General features: G+C 43.4%; 1 protein-coding gene across 1 annotated transcript in view; it reads left to right on the forward strand.

Annotated features, from left to right (window-relative positions):
• Positions 1-21,925, forward strand: part of LOC123992951 (serine/threonine-protein kinase SIK3 homolog) — a 54,526-nt gene extending 32,601 nt beyond the window's left edge. Inside the window, 10 exon segments of the mRNA XM_046294617.1 lie at positions 14,985-15,104; positions 15,378-15,436; positions 15,669-15,772; positions 15,972-16,314; positions 17,665-18,048; positions 18,050-18,363; positions 18,555-18,721; positions 18,992-19,121; positions 19,563-19,689; positions 20,262-21,925. Of these exon segments, the coding sequence (XP_046150573.1) occupies positions 14,985-15,104; positions 15,378-15,436; positions 15,669-15,772; positions 15,972-16,314; positions 17,665-18,048; positions 18,050-18,363; positions 18,555-18,721; positions 18,992-19,121; positions 19,563-19,684 (1,743 nt within the window). The 3' untranslated portion in view covers positions 19,685-19,689; positions 20,262-21,925.

The following is a 21,925-nucleotide window of genomic DNA, read 5'->3' on the forward strand; positions in this document are numbered from 1 at the left end:
CCACGTGAGCGTTTAGTCAAGGTAACTAGGCTTGTTGCACAGCATTTCTATAGGCCATGCAACTGTATTTTGAATTATGTTATTTCTTTCTGTATAGACAGGAATAGGCTAATTTGGCAATATATGTGTGGCAATTGAATTAAATTTACTTTAGGGAAATCTTAGCTTCCACTAGCCTTATGGGAGAACTGCCTATCCGCATGTAACCTCCATTCGCTATTCGAGTGCAGGTTACAGATGACAAGTTTTCTTTTTTTGTGGGCTATTCTAAATCAAAAGTAATTCTACACACTCACTGGCATGAGAATAGGCATGAATGATCAGTTCCCAAAGAAAATTGCAGCGCGGCGCAAAGTTCTGTACCAATCCCCTTCAAGGAGAATAGATTAAAAGGGAAACGTGTAGCCCTTGTAGTCGATAAACTGTATTGATGACCAAATGTTCCGAGACATGAAGACGGTAACTCTAAATATTACAACCTTCCCGTAGAGGAGTCGAATAATGGAACAACAACAAAATATATAGGAAATCAATCAAATACAACAATTGATAAAGAAATACACTTTCTATTTATAGTATTTTATAAATAGATAAGACGGCATTAGACGAAATGATAATTAGCTAAATAGTACATCTTCAAAAATAAGGAACTGGAAACATAAAAGTACTCAATCAACATGGTAGAGATAGAACACAGAGGACATAGAAGGCACAGTATGTGGGTATGTGCAGGTGTATTGTGATGGAGGGGGGGTTTGTGTTTGGGAAAAGTGTTAAGTGAGTGAAAAAGGAAAATGGTTGCAGAGCCCATGTGTATCTTCGAGCAGGGGTTGTGAGAGAGAGCTTTCAATCTTGTGCAGATATGGGATATACATTTTAAAACAAATGTATAAATCTAGGTTATTGATTTGTTGGCCAATCATGATGAGACGGTCCCCAACCCTATATCCTAGACACCCACCTGAGCGACCCATACACTAAGGAGGAGTCCTTATCTGTTTCAAGAGCCTACTGTAACTAGCCTATACGCAGCCAAATCCGAAAGATGAATACGGTCGGAGACCCGCTAAAGCGGCGCCGCCCCTGCTCTCTGATGGGTGAGCATAATATACAAAGGAGTTCTCCATCAGCTAGGACTTGACATGGGTTAATCAAATCTCCCCATTTTTGCATTCCTTCTCAAACAGCTGTAACTATATTTGCATTTGCACATCAAGTCCTTTCTTGAGTTGGGCTTCGAGGATGGAGCAACTGGAACAACATCTGAGCTTGTGGTTGTTTGTGGAGGAAAGGGTGGAAAAGTGGAGAACAATTGGAGGTTAACTTAATAGCAATGCAGATATCATGGTACAGCTATATGGACACTCAGTCACTATGGTACTTTTTAATGGTAAGTTGACAAACATATATTAGGATAAATTGAATTGCAACTTGTATCTCATTATGGTAAATGGTGAAATAAGTGTAGGCAATTATAATTGTAATGTCTTAGCAGATAATAAGAAAAGACTGTCAGTATTTACCTGGATAAAAGAAAAGCAATATAATATGTATTAACAGGAAACTCCAGCAATTTGGGGGGGATATTTCTTCCATGGGCAAAGAAACTCGAAAGGGTTGATGATCTTAATCACATATGTCAGAGTCAAGGCCCGCGGGCCACATCCGGCCCGCGAGAAGGTTTTTTACGGCCCCTGGGATGATCTTGATTTATTATTAGAACCGGCCCGCAGACCGCAGCAAGCCGGCAGCCCGCAGATCTTTTACACGCACCAATACTACATTTCCCACAATGCAACGGTGACGCACCGAGCAGTAGGCTGCTTCATTTCAATATTTATTGGCACAGCAGTTGTCAGCATCACAGTAAAATTAACTTTCAGATACCCATCAAAAATGGCAAAACGGAAGGTGGACACTGAGAACCGGGGGTTTCAAACAAGGTGGGAGTCGGAGTATTTGTTCACGGAGATAGCTGGAAAACCTGTGTGTCTTCTGTGTGGAGAAAGTGTGGCGGTACTGAAAGAGTATAATCTGAGACGACATTATGAAACGAAACACGCGGACAAAAACAAGAATATGGACATGGAACAAAGGCTACAAAAGGCAGAGGAATTAAAACGAGGCCTCAAATCTCGACAGGCTCTGTTCAAAAAAGCCAAATCACAAGGCCAGGCTGCTGTCAAGGCCAGTTTTATTTTGGCAGAAGAGATCGCTAAATCAGCCCGGCCATTTACGGAGGGGGATTTCATCAAAAACTGCATGATTAAAGTTTGTGACGAAGTTTGCCCAGAAAAAAGGCAACTCTTTTTAAATGTGAGTCTGAGCAGAAACACCATTGCCGAGAGAGTAGACCAGTTGTCCATCAATCTAAAAGAGCAGCTTGTGAAAAAGGGAAAAGATTTCATTGCATATTCCTTGGCTGTGGATGAGAGCACCGACATTTCTGACATTGCCCAGTTGTCAATTTTCATCCGCGGAGTGGACTCCAGCCTAAGCGTGACAGAGGAGTTTTTGGCTTTACGTCCTATGCATGGCACAACTACGGGGCATGATTTGTATGAAGAGGTGTCAAGATGTGTAAATGAGATGGAGCTGCCTTGGGAAAAACTCGTGGGTTTGACAACCGACGGAGCACCTGCGATGTGTGGACACAGGAGCGGACTGGTGGAGAAGATACGGGAAAAGATGCAAGAGGAAAACGCGACAGGTGAGCTGACAGCTTATCATTGTATCATACACCAGGAAGCGTTGTGCGGTAAAGCCTTGAAAATGGAGCATGTAATGAGCATCATCACGCGCACAGTTAACTTTATCAGAGCCAAAGGTTTGAATCACCGCCAGTTCAAGGCATTTCTGACGGAGTTAGAAACGGAGCATGGTGATTTGCCTTATCACACAGAGGTGCGATGGCTAAGCCAGGGAAAGGTGCTTCAAAGATGTTTCGAGCTTCGTGAGGAGATTTGTCTGTTCTTGGACAGCAAAGGGAAAGACACAACACAACTCCGAGACGAAATGTTTCTGTGTGAAATGGCTTTTCTGTGTGACATTACGAGTCATCTGAATGCAATGAACTTGCAGCTGCAGGGTCGGGATCGTGTCATCTCTGATATGTACAGTACAGTGAAGGCATTTAAAACCAAACTGACTCTGTGGGAGACGCAGATGCGGAAAGAAAATTTGAGCCACTTTCCCAGCTGCCAGACCATGAAAGAGAAGCTCTCTACCAGTGCGTTCCCGAGCGCACAGTTGGCTGATAAAATAGGTATGCTTGCCGCTGACTTTCGACGCCGATTTGCTGACTTTGAAGCACAAAAAAGCAGGTTGGAACTGCTCGGTAACCCATTTGCTCTTGACGTGGAAAGCTCACCACCAAACCTCCAAATGGAGTTGATTGACCTCCAATGCAATGATGCACTGAGGGCAAAATATGCGGCAGTGGGTGCTGCGGAGTTCGCCCGTTTCCTCCCGACACAATGCCCCAGCTGCGCATCCAGGCTGCTCAAACGTTGTCTATGTTTGGCAGCACATACCTGTGTGAACAACTGTTTTCTTTGATGAACTTGAACAAAACATCACACAGAAGTCGACTTACTGCTGAACACCTCCACTCAATTCTGAGGATTTCCTCAGCTCAGAGCCTTACCCCGAACATTGATGAACTTGTGGAAAAGATGGGACACCACCAAGTATCACCCTCAACCTCAAACAAGTGAACATTACTGTGCAATCACATATTTAGAGTTTTTACTCAGTTCAAGTTTAAAAGTTAAAGTTTAATATTTGTTTTCACTGCATGTTACTTCTCCTTAAACAAAGTGTTGTTTTTGATTAATAGATTTTTGCACTTTATTTTATTGTATTTCAATCCAATTATATTTTTAAAATATTTCAGTTGAGTGGATGATAGAAAATTGCTATTATTGTTTTTTTCTTTGAAGTAAATTTAGCCCACTTTTGCTAAAATAGAAAATATAGGCTACTGATGGTGCCTTGAATACCGGTTTCTTTCATTTAATGTTCATGTTATGGGGATTTTTATATAAAGGAAATTTGTCTTTTGTGTCTGTTGAAAATTAAAGATTACTGACAGAGCCATAAGAAAATATTGCTTTATTTATCTGATCATATTGGAATATATTTGTTAGGTTTTCAGTAGGTTCAATTAGGTTCACTAGACTATATGCGTCATTTAAAATTTTTCAATGAACATTCGAACAGTCCGGCCCTCGGCTTGTAGCTAAATTTTTTATTTGGCCCTCCGTCCATTTGACTTTGACACCCCTGATCTTAATCAACAATCATTTTGATCTGAATCTGCAAATTGTCCAAACAGATCCTCAAGGTAGATGGATGATTTAAAATATTTTATGGGACCATAAACAGTTTTGGCTCATTAATATATACGGTCCAAATAATGATGATCCATTCCTTCTTTAAAAATGTATATAATAATTTATCAAACCTACAAGCAATACAATGGTGGTAAATTATAAACTGGATCTTAAAGGAAATCACGCTACAAACTATCACCCTCATGCACTTAAGGAAATCACCTGTGTCATTGATATATTGAAACTAGTGGAAATAAGGAGGCTCAAATATCCTGACCTAGTGAGATATACATGGCGGAGGCTTAAATATCCTGACCTAGTGAGATATACATGCCCTAGGCTTAAATATCCTGACCTAGTGAGATATACATGGCGGAGGCTTAAATATCCTGACCTAGTGAGATATACATGCCCTAGGCTTAAATATCCTGACCTAGTGAGATATACATGCCCTAGGCTTAAATATCCTGACCTAGTGAGATATACATGGCGGAGGCTCAAATATCCTGACCTAGTGAGATATACATGGCGGAGGTTTAAATATCCTGACCTAGTGAGATATACATGGCGGAGGTTTAAATATCCTGACCTAGTGAGATATACATGGCGGAGGCTTAAATATCCTGACCTAGTGAGATATACATGCCCTAGGCTTAAATATCCTGACCTAGTGAGATATACATGGCGGAGGCTTAAATATCCTGACCTAGTGAGATATACATGCCCTAGGCTTAAATATCCTGACCTAGTGAGATATACATGCCCTAGGCTTAAATATCCTGACCTAGTGAGATATACATGGCGGAGGCTCAAATATCCTGACCTAGTGAGATATACATGGAGGAGGCTTAAATATCCTGACCTAGTGAGATATACATGGAGGAGGCTTAAATATCCTGACCTAGTGAGATATACATGGCGGAGGCTTAAATATCCTGACCTAGTGAGATATACATGGCGGAGGCTTAAATATCCTGACCTAGTGAGATATACATGGCGGAGGCTCAAATATCCTGACCTAGTGAGATATACATGGCGGAGGCTCAAATATCCTGACCTAGTGAGATATACATGGCGGAGGCTTAAATATCCTGACCTAGTGAGATATACATGGCGGAGGCTTAAATATCCTGACCTAGTGAGATATACATGGCGGAGGCTCAAATATCCTGACCTAGTGAGATATACATGGCGGAGGCTCAAATATCCTGACCTAGTGAGATATACATGGCGGAGGCTCAAATATCCTGACCTAGTGAGATATACATGGCGGAGGCTTAAATATCCTGACCTAGTGAGATATACATGGCGGAGGCTTAAATATCCTGACCTAGTGAGATATACATGGCGGAGGCTCAATCAAGCTAGTTCTCTTGACTACTTTCTTTATGTCATTCTCGCTGGCATCCAAGGTTTTTTTTAAGTGTTGAGAGGGGACCGAATGCAGAATTCCCCCGTGGGCGAGAATATTGGAAATTGAATCAAAGCCTATTGGATGATAACTTGTTTTTAGCAAAGACAGAATCATTTAGAACTGACTTTTTCCAAAATAACATAGGTATAGCAGATCCCCTTATTGTATGGGACACTTTTAAATGTGCCTTTAGAGGCCATGCAATTCAGTACTCATCTCTAAAACAAAAGCAATTTAGGTTAAAAGAGCCCATTATAACAAAGGAAGTAGGACTAACAATACAAACAGACAGCAATAAAAACTGTAACATAGGCACAGAATAAGTGAGAGGAAAAATAAATTGAAGAACTTATTCAAGAAAAATTGAGTGTAATATATTATAAAAATAAAGCGACCTGGATGTAATATTGGAAAAATGACCCAAATTGTTTATTTTAATCTTCAACATAGAAATGCTACCAAAAATAATTTACTGAAACTTCACCAAACCATATTTTGAGAGGAAGCCAAGTCCTAAAGTATGTTTTCGTATGTCTCCTCCGTCTCCACTAACCAAAGTTCAGTCAATTGTATGTATTTTTTCTTCTATTAATAATGTAAAATGAGCTAAATTAACTTTAGTTACTGAAAGGCTCATGTGAAGGCCAAATTACAGAGGAGGAACCTTTTGATGCAATTAAAGCCTTTAAGTCTGAGAAACTCCAGGTGGAGGTTTTTATATACTCAGAGCACTGTTATTAGCATGTTTTTTAACCACTCTTAGAAAAATAGTAGATTAGCAGATACTCAACAAGAAAGTCTGATTTTCCTTATTACTGAAACAGAATCCAAGTGGTAAGTATAAAGATCCAGTCCATTTAAAAAAAACAATTGAGTCTCCCTACACTTCAGTGTTCTGATGCAAAAATTCTAGCATTGTGCAGGTATTGTCAGACATTATTAATCCTAATCAGACAGGTGATTTACATGGACTTTACATGGACATTGAAGATAATATAATTAGTAGAAACAATAAAACACTATGAAAAATCTGGGAAACCAGGCCTGATATTTATAGCTTCCTTTGAAAAGGCTTTTGATAAAGTACAATTGGAATTTACAGTGCATTCGGAAAGTATTCAGACCCCTTTATTTTTTTTCCACATTTTCTTCTGTTAGTTTTTTTTTTACCTTATCAACCGACACACAAAACCCCATAATGACAAATCAAAATCAGGGTTTTAATATTTTTGTCATTTTTATTAAAAAATGAAAACTGAAATAACACATTTACATAAGTATTCAGACCCTTTACTCAGTACTTTGTTGAAGCACCTTTGGCAGCGATTACAGCCTCGAGTCTTCTTGGGTGTGACGCTACAAGCTTGGCACACTTGTATTTGGGGTGTTTCTCCATTTCTCTGCAGATCCTCTCAAGCTCTGTCAGGTTTGATTGGCTGCACAGCTATTTTCAGTTTTCTCCAAAGATGTTAGATCATGTTCAAGTCCGGGCTCTGGCTGGGCCACACAAGGACATTGAGACTTGAGTGGCAAAACACCAGTCTCATTGTCAACTGTGAAGAGGAGACTCCGGGATGCTGGCCTTCTATGCAGAGTTCCTCTGTCCAGTGTCTGTGTTCTTTTGCCCGTCTTAATCTTTAATTTTGATTGGCCAGTCTGAGATATGGCTTTTTTCTTTGTAACTGTGCCTAGAAGGCCAGCATCCCGGAGTCACCTCTTCACTGTTGACATTGGGACTGGTGTTTTGCCGGGTACTATTTAATGGAGCTGCCAGTTGTGGACTTGTGAGGCGTCTGTTTCTCGAACTAGACACACTAATGTACTTCTTGCTCAGTTGTGCACCGGGGCCACCCACTCCTCTTTCTATTCTGGTTAGAGCCAGTTTGTGCTGTTCTGTGAAGGGAATAGTACACACCGTTGTATGAGATCTTTAGTTTCTTGTCAATTTCTCACATGGAATAGCCTTAATTTCACAAAACAAGAATAAACTGACGAGTTTCCGAAGAAAGTATTTGTTTCTAGCCATTTTGAGCCTGCAATCAAACCCACAAATGCTTATGCACCAGATACTCAACAGTTTTATTGCTTCTTTAAACAAACAGTTTTCAACAAATCGTTTTCTAATGATCAATTAGCCTATTTAAAATTATAAACTTGGATTAGCTAACACAAAATGATAAACTTGGATTAGCTAACACAGCGTGCCATTGGAACACGTGATGCTTGCTGATAAGTGGCCTCTGTACGCCTATGTAGATATTCCTTTAAGAATCTGCCGTTTCCAGCTACAATAGTAATTTTCAACATTAACAATGTCTACACTGTATTTCAGATCAATGTTATTTTAATGGACAAGACAATTTGGTTTCTTTCAAAAACAAGGACATTTCTAAGTGACCCCAAACTTTTGAACGATAGTGTGTATGGGGGATACAACCATCCCAGCTCTGCAGATTTTGCTGTGAAGAGACAGGATCATTTGTTTTGGTATTGTCCATATGTAGCTTGTTTTTGGTCGCAGGTCCAGGAATGGCTGAAGAATTGCATATTTACCTGGAGCTAACTGTGCAGATCGCACTACTGTGATTTGAACAGTCATAGTCAATCGATCAATTATATAATAATACTTTTGGCAAAAATGTTTATCTTTAATTTAAAGTCGGTCAAACTATGAGAATAGAAATGTTCAGGACTTTTGTGAAACAGCACAGTTTAAAAATATATGGCAAATTGAAATTGAATATATTACTAGGCTATATGTAACGACCAGATTACATTGAGTAGTCTGATGGGTGAGAATATTGTCAAGTCTTGTCAAATTGTGACTGAGCGATTGATGAAGTGCATGCAGCCTGCACAAGAAACTGCAGAGCTCAAGCGTTTCATGTGACTTAAAACAAAACGTGTCGCATTATGCAGCCTTAGAATGTGTTAAAAATCAGAACATATAAGCTAATGTTTGTATCACACCTAAAGTGGATTTATTGTGATGGTGTAGGCTATATTACATGGATTTATTAGACTTGTAGATGTTCCAAAGGTCTGCATCAGTGGCTTATAGGTTATGCGTGGAAGCCAGGAGATGCTAAACATGTTTGTTAATTACATTCAATTACCTGAGACCGACAGTATACTTACATGACAATCACTGGCTGACAAAATGTCATGAGCGCCACAACCCTACCCCCACCTGGTTTATACGCCCAAACCTAGGACTATAAACCCCCACCTGGTTCTATACACCCCCTTTTACTGAGTTCTTCTTTCATGAGAGACTAGTCCTGATTTACCTCTACCTGCAGCTCCTAAGCATAGCCCTGCCTTACCCCGTACCTGCGCCAATGTATCTACCTGCTGCTCCTAAGCATGCATGCATCCTACATCGGTGCCCGGACTGCCCACAACCCCTGCGGCGCAAGTGTGAATGCCACACAAGCCTCCCTTGACGTCATCCACTCACTTTCCATGTAATTTCTCTTAGTTTGTTTTCCTACACAGTGAAAGGACAGGCGTGCTGTGTTAGATTTAGATCCTGAACCTCTTTAGACGACATAGATTCAGTGTGAACATCTCCACCTGGTGTTGTACTGGTGTTTAATGCCTGGCCCCTGACGTCCTCTATCGTCATGCCAAACAGTCTGGCGTCACTGGACAGTCTTTTATGAATGCATTCAGTGAAAAGAGCGGGTCTTACCGTGATTCAATGAATTCCTTTGTCACAATACAACCACGTGCGTACGCACGCAGCTAGATGGCTTTCCAAGTGCTTTACTTGGACCCCTGGAGGGTCCAGGTGGTGTGAAACATGGACTGGCTCTTCATTGAGATCCCATCGATTTAAATGCCTCTTAATTCTCATTCTGTCACATCCGTGCTGGTCCTTATTTACCCTACCCACCTGATCCTGCTGAACCTGCCTTACAATGGAACAGGTTGGTACGGGGTATAACCAGTGTAGAGAGAGGGTGCAGACACTAAAACACATTTTGGTTCTTGTTTAGTCTGTTTACTTAAAGATCCCTCTCTTCCATCCATCTTTTTTTTTTTCAGAAACCATACCATTTGAGTTTTCCCAGAAACTAGACATTTTTTAATTTTCTGCTTTTCATTCAATATATTTCCATGTAAAGAACTAGTAATCAATGCACATTTCCGGCTTCATTTTTCCATCTTTTTTTGTCAATTTTTCCACCTACATTTTCTCACCTGCACAACTCCAGGGCTGGCTGAACTATATTGAAATGTGTAAAGACAAACTTGTATTTTTTGCGTTGATTTGCGGTCTACATTACTTATTTGGGGAATCCCTGCAGTTCCTAAGCATTGTCCTGCCTTACCCCGTACGCTTCTGTCTCATTTTATCTTCCTTCTGCACCTAAGCGTGCAGGCAGCAGCCTACAGAAATGTCCATGCTGTAGAAGTGTGAACAAATTTCCATTGATCTCATCCACTTACTCCCACTTAACCTTCAATTAGTTGGATTCCATACACATTTTAAGGACTGATTGTGCAGCGTTGGATTGAGACACTGAATTGCTTTAGCCAAAGAGTCGCTTTGTCATACAGTACCAGTCAAAAGTTTAGACACACCTCGTCATTCAAAGTTAAAAAAAATAGAAATTATTACTATTTTCTACATTGTGGAATAATAGTGAAGACATCACAACTATTAAATAACACATATTGAATCAAGCTTTGTACACTCTTGGCATTCTCTCAACCAACTTCACCTGGAATGCTTTTCCAACCGTCTTGAAGGAGTTCCCACATGCCGAGCACTTGTTGGCTGCTTTTCCTTCACTTTGCAGTCCAACTCATCCCAAACCATCTTAATTGGGTTGAGGTCATGTGATTGTGGAGGCCAGGTCATCTGATTAAGTACTCCATCACTCTCCTTCTTTGTCAAATAGCCCTGGAGCTTGGAGGTGTATTGGATCATTGTCCTGTTGAAAGACAAATGTTAGTCCCACTATGCGCAAACCAGATGGGATGGCATATCGCTGCAGAATGCTGTGGTAGCCATGCTGGTTAAGTATTCCTTGAATTCTAAATATATCAGACGGTGTCACCAGCAAAGCACCGCCACACCATAACACCTCCTCCTCCATGCTTTACGGTGGGAACCACATATGCAGAGATCATCCGTTCACCTACTGCGTCTCACAAAGACACGGCGTTTGGAACCAAAAATCCCTCATTTGGACTCATCAGACCAAAGGACAGATTTCCACCGGTGTCATTGCTCGTTTCTTGGCCCAAGCAAGTCTCTTCTTCTTATTGATGTCCTTTTAGTAGTGTTTATTTTGCAGCAATTCGACCATGAAGGCCTGATTTTCATCTTAACAGTTGATCTTGAGATGTGTCTGTTACTTGCATTCTGTGAAGCATTTATTTGGGCTGCAATCTGAGGTGCAGTTTTATATAATGAACTTATCCACTGCAGCAGAGGTAACTTTGGGTCTTCCTTTCTTGTGGCGGTCCTATTGAGAGCCAGTTTCATCATAGTGCTTGGAGGTTTTTGCAACTGCACTTGAAGAAACTTTCAACGTTCTTGATGTTCCGCATTGACTGACCTTCACGTCTTAAAGTAATGGATGGACTGTCATTTCTCTTAGCTTATTTGAGCTGTTCTTTCCATAATATGGACTTGGTATTTTACCAAATAGGGATATTTTCTGTATACCACCCCTACCTTGTCACAACACAGCTGATTGTCTCAAACGCATTAAGAAGGAAAGTAATTCCACAAATTAACTTTTAAGAAGGCACACCTGCTAATTGAAATGCATTCCAGGTGACAACCTCATGAAGCTGGTTGAGAGAATGCCAAGACAGTACAAAGCTGTCAAGGCAAAGGGTGGCTGCTTTGAAGAATCTCAATTATAAAATAGATTTTGATTTAACAGTTTTTGGGTTATTACGTGATTCCATACATGTTATTTCAAAGTTCTAATGTCTTCACGATTATTCTACAATAGTAAAAATAAAGACAAACCCTGGAATGAGTAGGTGTGCCCGAACTTTTGACTGGTACTGTAGATCCAAGGTGGGGGCACCGAGGGGGGTATCAAGAGGTTAGAGGTCCCTGGCCAGGGTAGGATGGGTATAGAGGGTTTAAAGGCAGGTTGAAGGGGATATTGGGATTGGCCACGGGTGCTGATGTAGCTAGTGGTAATTAGGAGTAATCCCATAGACTCAATTTCAATGGTGACGTGGTCGGAGTAAACACTAGGCTGCTGGGTTACGGGGGTGAGGCAACACAAAACAAGCTGCCGTTGATGTTGACGGCACCTCTGCCCTCGGTCAGAGCTAGAGTTATCTCGGCACCCAAAACCACTTCAGCTATCCTTGTGCCAGATCTGTTTGTGCTGTCATGTCAACTCTTTGTCATGCCGAAAGGATAGCACAAGCAGATCTGGGACCAGGCTAGATGTCAGCTAATCGATTTAACAGTTTAATGTCAAGGCTGGGATGAGAGGTGGCGGAGGGATCTCCAAGGTCATTGTAACAGTGCACAACAAAGCAATAGCGAAAATAAACATTTGACCATTTCAGAACCGGTCTGTATTATGGAGTCAACAGCGATTTTAGAAGTGTAAGGAAGGACAACATGCCTTATTTACAAACCTCATGGACTCTGAAATGTATTCAATTTAATTCAAAAAGCTTTATTGTCCATCAAATGTACATAATAAGGAAATGGTCTTTTGACATCAAATCTTATTTGCCACATGCGACAAATACAACGGGTGTAGACCTTACCGTAAAATGCTTACTTACAAGCCCTTAACCAACAGTGTAGACCTTACCGTAAAATGCTTACTTACAAGCCCTTAACCAACAGTGTAGACCTTACTGTAAAATGCTTACTTACAAGCCCTTAACCAACAGTGTAGACCTTACCGTAAAATGCTTACTTACAAGCCCTTAACCAACAGTGTAGACCTTACCGTAAAATGCTGACTTACAAGCCCTTAACCAACAGTGTAGACCTTACCGTAAAATGCTGACTTACAGCCTTTAACCAACAGTGTAGACCTTACCGTGAAATGCTGACTTACAAGCCCTTAACCAACAGTGTAGACCTTACTGTAAAATGCTTACTTACAAGCCCTTAACTCTTATTTTTCTTAATACTGCATTGTTGGTTAAGAAAATATTTACTAAATAAACTAAAGTAAAAGAGCAACAATAAAATAACAGTAACGAGGCTGTATACAGGGGGTACCGGTACCAAGTCAATTGTGTGGGTGGGTACAGATTCGTTGAGGTAATATGTAAAGTTGAAGTCGGAAGTTTACATACACCTTAGCCAAATACATTTAAACTCAGTTTTTCACAATTCCTGACATTTAATCCGAGTAAAAATTCCCTATTTTAGGTCCGTTAGGATCACCACTTCATTTAAGAATGTTAAATTTCAGAATAATAGTAGAGAGAATGATTTATTTCAGTTTTTATTTCTTTCATCACATTCCCAGTGAGTCAGATGTTTACATACACCCAATTAGTATTTGGTAGCATTGCCTTTTAAATGGATTAATTTGGGTCAAATGTTTTGTATAGCCTTCCACAAGCCTCCCACAATAAGTTGGGTAAATTTGGCCCATTCCTCTTGACAGAGCTGGTGTAACTGAGTCAGATTTTTTGGCCTCCTTGCTCGCACATGCTTTTTCAGTTCTGCCCACAAATTTTCTATAGGATCGAGGTCAGGGCATTGTGATGGCCACTCCAGTACCATGACTTTGTTTTCCTTAAGCCATTTTGCCACAACTTTGGAAGTATGCTTGGGGGTCATTGTCCATTTGGAAGACCCATTTGCGACCAAGCTTTAACTTCCTGACTGATGCCTTGATGTTGCTTCAATATATCCACATAATTTTCCTACCTCATGATGCCATCCATTTTGTGAAGTGCACCAGGCCCTCCTGCAGCAAAGCACCCCCACAACATGATGCTGCCACCCCTGTGCTTCACGGTTGGGATGGTCTTCTATGGCTTGCAAGCCTCCCCCTTTTTCCTCCAAACATAACGATGGCCATTATGGCCAAACAGTTCTATTTTTGTTTCATCAGACCAGAGGACATTTCTCGAAAAAGTACGATCTTTGTCCCCATGTGCAGTTGCAAACCGTATTCTGTTTTTTTATGGAGGTTTTGGGGCACTGGTTTGTTCCTTGCTGAGCGGCCTTTCAGGTTATGTCGATATTGGACTCGTTTTTACTGTGGATTTAGATACTTTTGTACCTGTTTCCTCCAGCAACTTCACATGGTCCTTTGCTGTTGTTCTGGGATTGATTTGCACTTTTCGCACCAAAGTATGTTCATCTCTAGGAGACAAAATGCGTCTCCTTCCTTAGCGACATGATGGTCCCATGGTGTTTATACTGGCACACTATTGTTTGTACAGATGAACTTGGTACCTTCAGGCATTTGGAAATTGCTCCCAAGGATGAGGTCTGTGGAGGTCTGCAATTTTTCTTTTCTGAGGTCTTGGCTGATTTCTTTTGATTTTCCCATGATGTCAAGCAAAGAGGCACAGAGTTTGAAGGTAGATCTTGAAATACATCCACAGGTCCACCTCCAATTGACTCAAATGATGACAATTATACTATCAGAAGCTTCTAAAGCCATGGCATCATTTTCTGGAATTTTCCAAGCTGTTTAAAGGCACAGTAAACTTAGTGTATGTAATCTTCTGACCCACTGGAATTGTGATACAGTGAATTATAAGTGAAATAATCTGTCTGTTAACAATTGTAGGAAAAATGACTTGTCATGCACAAAGCAGATGTCCTAACAGACTTGCCAAAACTATAGTTTGTTAACAAGAAATTTGTGGAGGAGTTGAAAATCGAGTTTTAATGACTCCAACCTAAGTGCATGCAAACATCCGACTTCAACTGTACATGTAGGTAGGGGAAAAGTGACTATGCATAGATGATAAACAGTGAGTAGCAGCAGCCTAAACGGGGGGGTTCAATGCAAGTAGTCCGGGTCGCCATTTGTTTAGCTGGTCAGTGGTCTTACGGCTTTGGGGGTAAGAGGCCTTTTGGATGTGGACTTGGATTGATTTGAGCCTCGTTTATCGTTGCATTCTATTGTCATTGGATGGGGCTATTCTGAGTGAACGTGACAGCAAATAATGCTATTCCTTATATTCCGGGTGCCACCGTCTTTCTTTGTGCGGTCTCTAACGACAATATGTTTGTGTGTTTGTGCGCGTATGTGTACCAGGAGTGTGAGCAGCTGCAGAAGATGTACGCTTGCCCCCAGGACGAGAGGCTGCTTGAGCACACACAACAACAGCATTTCCTGTACCAGCAGGAGCAGCAGATTCTACACCAGCAGATACAGGTCACTGTGACACACACCGACACGGACACACACACACACACACACAGAGAACGACACGCACACTGCATGGTTTGTATCAGCGGGAGCAGCGTTTTCTACACTAGCAGATGCAAGTCACCATGACCCTAGCCTAGACATTTCTGTCCCCATCTCTTCTCTCTCTGAAAGACACCATGAAAGGCTGGTCGATGTGACACAAATACAGTAAACACGTGCCATGATGTGTTCCTAAATTGTTTTTCCATTGTCTGAATCTTTCTCCCCCTTCTGCAGGCCCTGTCTTTGGGACACGGAGAGTGCCAGCCCAGTCACCTTACCCACCAGCTCCAGAGGTGAGAACACCACACACACAGCAACTCTGAGCGAGAGACTAATGATAATCATTAGTGACTAAAACAATAATTTATTTTTAGACACCTTGGTTCAAAATAACACACTCAATGGAAATTGTCTGCTAAACACATGTAATGCAGCTCAGAGAAGCTCCACCAACAAGCCAGGCTTTTGTGCCGCTCTATTAATGAGTGTTATTTACATCCCTGTCTGTTCTCTCCCTTCCCTCAGGTTGCGTATCCAGCCCTCCAGTCCACCGCCTACACATGCCAGCAACCACTTGTTCAGACAGCCCAATCAGAGTCCCCCTCCAACAGCGATGATGCAGGGCCATGGTGAGTTCTAACTCCACTTGTCTTTCTTACTTGTCTTACTTGCCTTACTTGTCTTTCTTCATTAGACTAAAGGACGATACAGGTCAATATGACTAAATTGTTAAGGATCCCTTATTAGGACGAAGTGATGGTTGAAATAACCCGTTTGTAGGTACAGTAGCTCTCTTCTGACTGACTGATCTCTCCCTCCTTCCCACAGGTGTGCCATCAGCGGTTCAGTACCAGCACGGCCCCGCCCTCTACCAGCCCTCCAGCGGGAGTCCTCCCCCTTGCGGCCTGCGCCCCGTCACCCTGCCTCCGCAGCAGCAGCCCTGCTCCTCCTCCTGTGGCGGGGGTGTACCCATGCCCCAGCAGCAGCCCTGCTCCTCCTCCCGTGGGGGGGGCGTCCCCATGCCCCAGCAGCAAGTGACTATCCAGGTGCAGGAAGTGGAGCTGGGAGGGGGCGGGGCCCAACAGCGCCAGCAGCATGCCTTCCTTTCCACGCCGTGCGCCCACCGGGTCCTGGGGAAGCAGCTGAGTGCAGACAACGCCGAGACCCACAGGTGACCCTCACACCGCTGCTCACTTTGTGCCTGAACCGGCATGCCTTTGCACATCTTTTTCTGCCAGCACTTTTCTTCAACTTTCATGTTCTTCAATTCTGTGTTTTGGACTTTCTTTGTGAATTCTTCAATTTCATTTTTCTCCCCACCTTTTTATTTTTCATTTTCACAATGTTCACAGTTATTGTAGATTTCGGTCTCTCATACCTCAGTCAACCCTAGGAAACCATGTTCCTGAAGCCAAAAACTCACTCATAGTACAGTTTTATAAACTGTGTTGCCTGTGGCACCCTATTCCCTATATGGTGAACCATTTTAGACCATGTGCCCTGATCAAAGTACTCTATGTAACAGGGGTGTCAAACATATGGGCCTTCAGCCCATTCAATCCGGTCCTTTTAAAAACAATCTAGACAGTCGGGGATCATAGAAAATCCCAAAAGCGATGGATAGATGCTTATGTTATGTTTTGCACATTTTGACTGTGAGGAAATATAACCAACGTTAGGTGTGGCCCTTGGGACCTCGGGGAAGACTGAATGCGGCCCGCAGGGAAAATTCTTTAGACACCCCTGCCATTTAGTGACACACAGAGTCTTACACCTGATAGGCTAGTGGACTTCAGACACATCCTTGTGGGTTTTTACATTGAGAAATACCCTTGATAACGGTATTATTATTGATAACTCAAAACAACGTACTTGGCTGAAGAAGAAGAAGAAGACGTCACCACCTGAATCCTCCACTGAGATTGGCTGACTAAAATGGACGTAAGTGGTGGGATGACTACTAACGGCAGTAGTGGCACCATACTGTAGGAGCTATAGGCAGCTCTGCACCTACCTGTCTGTGTTGTATTTAGCCAAGCTTGGCAGTTACCTCATCCTTTGATTTTCTTGTCATTTCCTCTGGAACAGCTACAGCATTTGTGTGTATTTTACTGCTTGCACACCCCTCAGTGGACTTGTGACCTTTGAAACCGTACGGGTATCTGTGCTGATTTTGACCCATAATAGCAGGGTTGCAACCAAAGTGTTGCAGTTAAAAGTGTAGAAGAACATGTCGAACTGTATTGTCACTATATCACGTAGACATATTTGTGTTTTGTGACATACTCCTCTCATACTGTTCATAAATAACTCCTTTCAGTTCTATACTACTACTACTAATAACTGTCATGTTTTTCTTGTATACTTCCTTAATCCAGAATACTATCTCAATGGTGTATTAGTTTTTTTCCTCAAAGAACTCTCTCAGTATTTGCTGGAGTTTGTGTTGGATGGTACGTTTGGTTGCAAATGGCATTAGCTGACTATTCTCCCTCTCTTCCCTGGGTCCCTAACTCCCCAGTCGCAGCCTCGGACGGTTCAACACATACGACCAGGCCGCCTTCAACAACCCCCATCTGTTCAGTGAGGGATCTCGGGCCTCGGGGGTGGTGGGTGGCTACAACCCCTACCTCCAGGGGACCTCCCTTAAGGTGCCAGGCATGGAGGCCTACCAGGGTGGGGTGGTCGGTGGGGCCGGAGGCGGGGGCTACGGGAGCCCCTCTGCCCTGCAGCAGGCTCTCCTGTCCCCCACCCCCCTGGAGTACCGGCCCCATCAGCACGTCACCCCCACCCTACAGGGTCTCCTCTCCCCCCGCCACTCCCTGACGGGCCACGCCGACCCGCGCCTGCCCCCCCAGGACCTGGCCTCCTTACTGAAGAGGCAGAGCCCTCGACCGGCACCCCCACGCCCCCAATGTGCCCCAGGACTACGGGGAGATGCTGCTGCGCCAGCTCGGCCAAGGGGAGTCTCTGGAGCCGGGGAGCCCCTACCAACACCTCCTCCAGATCATGCCCCTAGACGTCCAGCCCCCCAGCCTACCCCACTCTGAGAGCATGGAGGAGGATGACCTGCCGCCCGGCTACCATGAGGGCCTCCTGGCCAAGGCCCAAGGCTGTGGGGACGGCCATGACCTACTGGGCCCCCCCCGGGGAGGGACGCCCCCCTACAACTCCCCCACACACAGACACGGCTACATCAGAAGCACCACCACGACCAGAGGTAATGGCCAAGCAGGCTCAACCACAGACGTAGAACCTAGTCATTCTATTTCTGTAGCCTCAAACAGCTTTCACGTCACTGCATGTTAATATTTGCATGCGTTTTACACGCTCTCCTGCTTCGGTCGCACAAGCTACAGTCTACATTGTTAACGTCAATAATCCCTGCCTCCTTCTCTCCCCCCTTTCCAGACAATGAGCATGTTGACTGCAGGACCCAGGGTCAGCAGGTTATGGAGCAGGGCGTGCCTGACCATAATGGAGTGGGCTACTCCACCAGGGTCCCCCAGGGGGACGGCTATCGGCCCCGGGGCCAGCTACAGCGCCACCACACCATCCAGACCAGCAACGACGCCTATGTGAGTTTCTCACGGTGCCATAATGTGCTCTGTTTGGGACCATAGAAATAGAATGTACAGAATTTCTCAGCCTCTTATGTAGATCTCAAACATTTGGATAGTTTCAATGGATAGGTCTAATTTACCTATCAGAGGGCACGATGCACTGTGTTGCTATTACCTATATTTTCAGATCTGTATGGCATGCCTAGGGGTAGGGACGAGGGGTTGATTTGGAATTGAAGATTGCGTGCATTTATGAACTTAACGTGTCTTTCTGTACCTCCTCAGGACCAGGCCGAGCCCATGACTGGGATGAGCCTATTGGCTGGCAAGGCTCTGAGCTCCGCCCGCATGTCTGACATCCTCAACCAATCACCTCTGACAGGAAGCCAGCAGCTCCACCAGCGGGAAGAGTCGGGTCAGTATCACATACACACACACACACACCAAATGGGTTAAAATGAGTGAAACATGGCAGACTCGGTCAAATGTGAACTATTTAAAATAATTTCTATCACATGACTAATGTATAGTGTAATATATGCCATTTTAGCAGATGCTTCTATCCTAAAAACAACTTACAGGGTCAACCATAGTAATACGCCGCCCCTGAAGCAAATTAGGGTTAAGTGCCTTGCTTAAGGGCACACCGAGAGAATTTCACCTTGATGGCTCGGGTATTCCAACCAGCGGCCTTTTGGTTATTGGCCCAACGTCCTAACCGCTAGGCTACCTGCCGCCCAACTGAGCCACGGAGGATCATGCTCATGCACTCACAATACCCACCAAATACCTGCCTTGAACATGGAGGAGTTCTTCCTTCTGAATGGCTGTGTGTGTGTGTGTTTTCTCCTGGCAGTATGTGATGTGGAGGGAGAGCTCCACGCTGGAGCCTGCTACCCGTCGTCCTGCACCAGCAACATCCTTCACAGCTACAAACCCCCAGACCTGCAGTACAGCATGGAGCAGGCCGGGGTCTAACACAGGTACGCACATGCACTTAGGCTGAGTCCCAAATGGTGCCCTATTCCTTGTGTAGTGCCCTACTTCTGACCAGGGCATTTTGACCAGTAGTGCACTATATAGGGAATAGAGAGCCATTTTGGACAACCTTACAGTATGACTCTGTTGCGCTACACTCCGTCTACAGTGAGTGAATGTCTTTAGCCAGAATCATGTTGTCCATACTGTTGCTACTGTTTGTTAATGCTGTTCTTAGATCAGCCGTCAGTTAGTTAAACCTTCATTTTGCCAGGCAGGTCATTTTTGGCCTGATTCTCATTCACAGTACTGACTTTGTTGGTCAAGAGGTGAACATGATAAAGCACAGTACTTGAACTATTAGTGCTCCTAGCTAGGGGATATCGAGGGTGAATGTCAATAGTATTACCTTGGTTCCTCACCTCCTCTTTCACCGCCTTCTCTATGTGCACTGGAGGAGAAGGACCGTGGGGAGGAACCTCAGATCTGCTCTTTCAATGTGTTTTGAGATGAGGGAAAGACAATTGGGATTCACCCCTAGCGTTAACTCTGTCCCTCTGTGTTCTCTCTCTTCTAGGAGCGTGTCCTGTGTATAAAGGTCCACATCAGCCACCTGTGTTGAGCAGCATCACGCCAAACCGCCATTGTCTGTCTGGAGAGGGCACTCTGTCAGTCCTGGGGGAGGGCAGGCTGCCTGCAGTCTGGGGTGGGTGGGAGGGGATTGGCTGGGTGAGGGGAGTGGGTCCAATGCCAGCATTCTGTTCTGCACAGCCATCTAGCAAGCATTGCCATCATTGGCTCTCTCCATTTCTGCTCTTCCACCCAATTGGATAGATTGGGCTCTGCCACCCCCATTCACTTCTTCCTTCCTACCCCTTGTGGTCCTCCTCCCCCAACTGTTGCCATAGCAACATACTCATGCGCCTCAATGTCCCAGGCAGTCATACAGGCAAAATATATAGATCACATAAACATACACGTGCAAACACTCAGCCACAAACCCAAAGTATTCACACCAAGTCTGTGCGTGGGGATTCCTGTGAGGTTCTGTCCGCTCTTCCCTCTCCCCTCCGCTGTATTCCGGTGGACCATTCCGGAGCGGACTGTGATCTCAGATCCTATGAGGCTCTCTCAGAATGACCCATTACGTTGGGCTTGCGGGGATGGGTTTGGTTCAGGCTCAGGGGTGCTAAAAAAACAAACAATGGAGCTCAGTGACATCGAGGATTGCACAGCACAACCAGCTCTCATTTTTACATTTTATTTTCCTGTTCTGTCATTCTTTTTCATAATTGTTTTTAAAATTAATTTTTACGGCTAATGTTCATCTAGAAGTTATGATCATTATTGTTACTATTATTGTTATTACTGTTTACTGTAAAATAAGTTTTTTTATTGTTATTATGATTATAATGACAATTATTATTAAAGGAAAAAAATGTTCTGTGTTGCAAGGAGGACAACATTTTAGTTTTGATTACTTATGTAATTCTGCACTTTCAGTTCAATGCTATCTTTTATTCTTCTCCCTGTTTACCCTCTCATACTGCCTGTTCCTTTTCTCACTCCCTTGTTCTCTCATGTTTTATGCCCCCCCCCCCCCCCCGCTGTTCTTCATTCCATCCTTCCTCCCTCTTTTTCCACTCCCCATCGCTCCCCTGCCCCCTCTTGTGACTGTGGCATTGTGGGTAGTTTTAACTGACATTCTTCCCCTGCCTCCTCTGTACAGCGACACCATGTATAGATTGCAATTTATGTATCATATTTTTGGGGGGAGGTGTTGGGGAGGCATTTTTATATTGTTATTATTTTGTATTTTTTGATGTCTTCAGATGTCATATTTTTTTTATTTGGGGGGGGGGGATATTGAGATTTTTAGCCAAAAGAGTACAGGGAGAAGTCTCCTTCGTTGTCATAAAAAAATATTGTTCTTATTGTTTTATTATCGAGACACTTGAGGAGGAGAGTGATTATTTGTGTTACTTTTTATCATTTCAATCATTGATGCCGTTGCCATTGTTATCGTTCTCTGCTTTTTGGGGGTAGATTTTGCAGGCAAGAGGTTGCAGGGTGGTTCGGTGCTGGGAGTGCAGTAAATGAAATGGAGGGGAACTGTAATATACAGTGCCTTGCGAAAGTATTCGGCCCCCTTGAACTTTGCGACCTTTTGCCACATTTCAGGCTTCAAACATAAAGATATAAAACTGTATTTTTTTGTGAAGAATCAACAACAAGTGGGAC

Source organism: Oncorhynchus gorbuscha, linkage group LG13 (genome assembly GCF_021184085.1).
Source record: "Oncorhynchus gorbuscha isolate QuinsamMale2020 ecotype Even-year linkage group LG13, OgorEven_v1.0, whole genome shotgun sequence".
In the NCBI taxonomy this organism is placed as follows: Eukaryota; Metazoa; Chordata; class Actinopteri; order Salmoniformes; family Salmonidae; genus Oncorhynchus; species Oncorhynchus gorbuscha.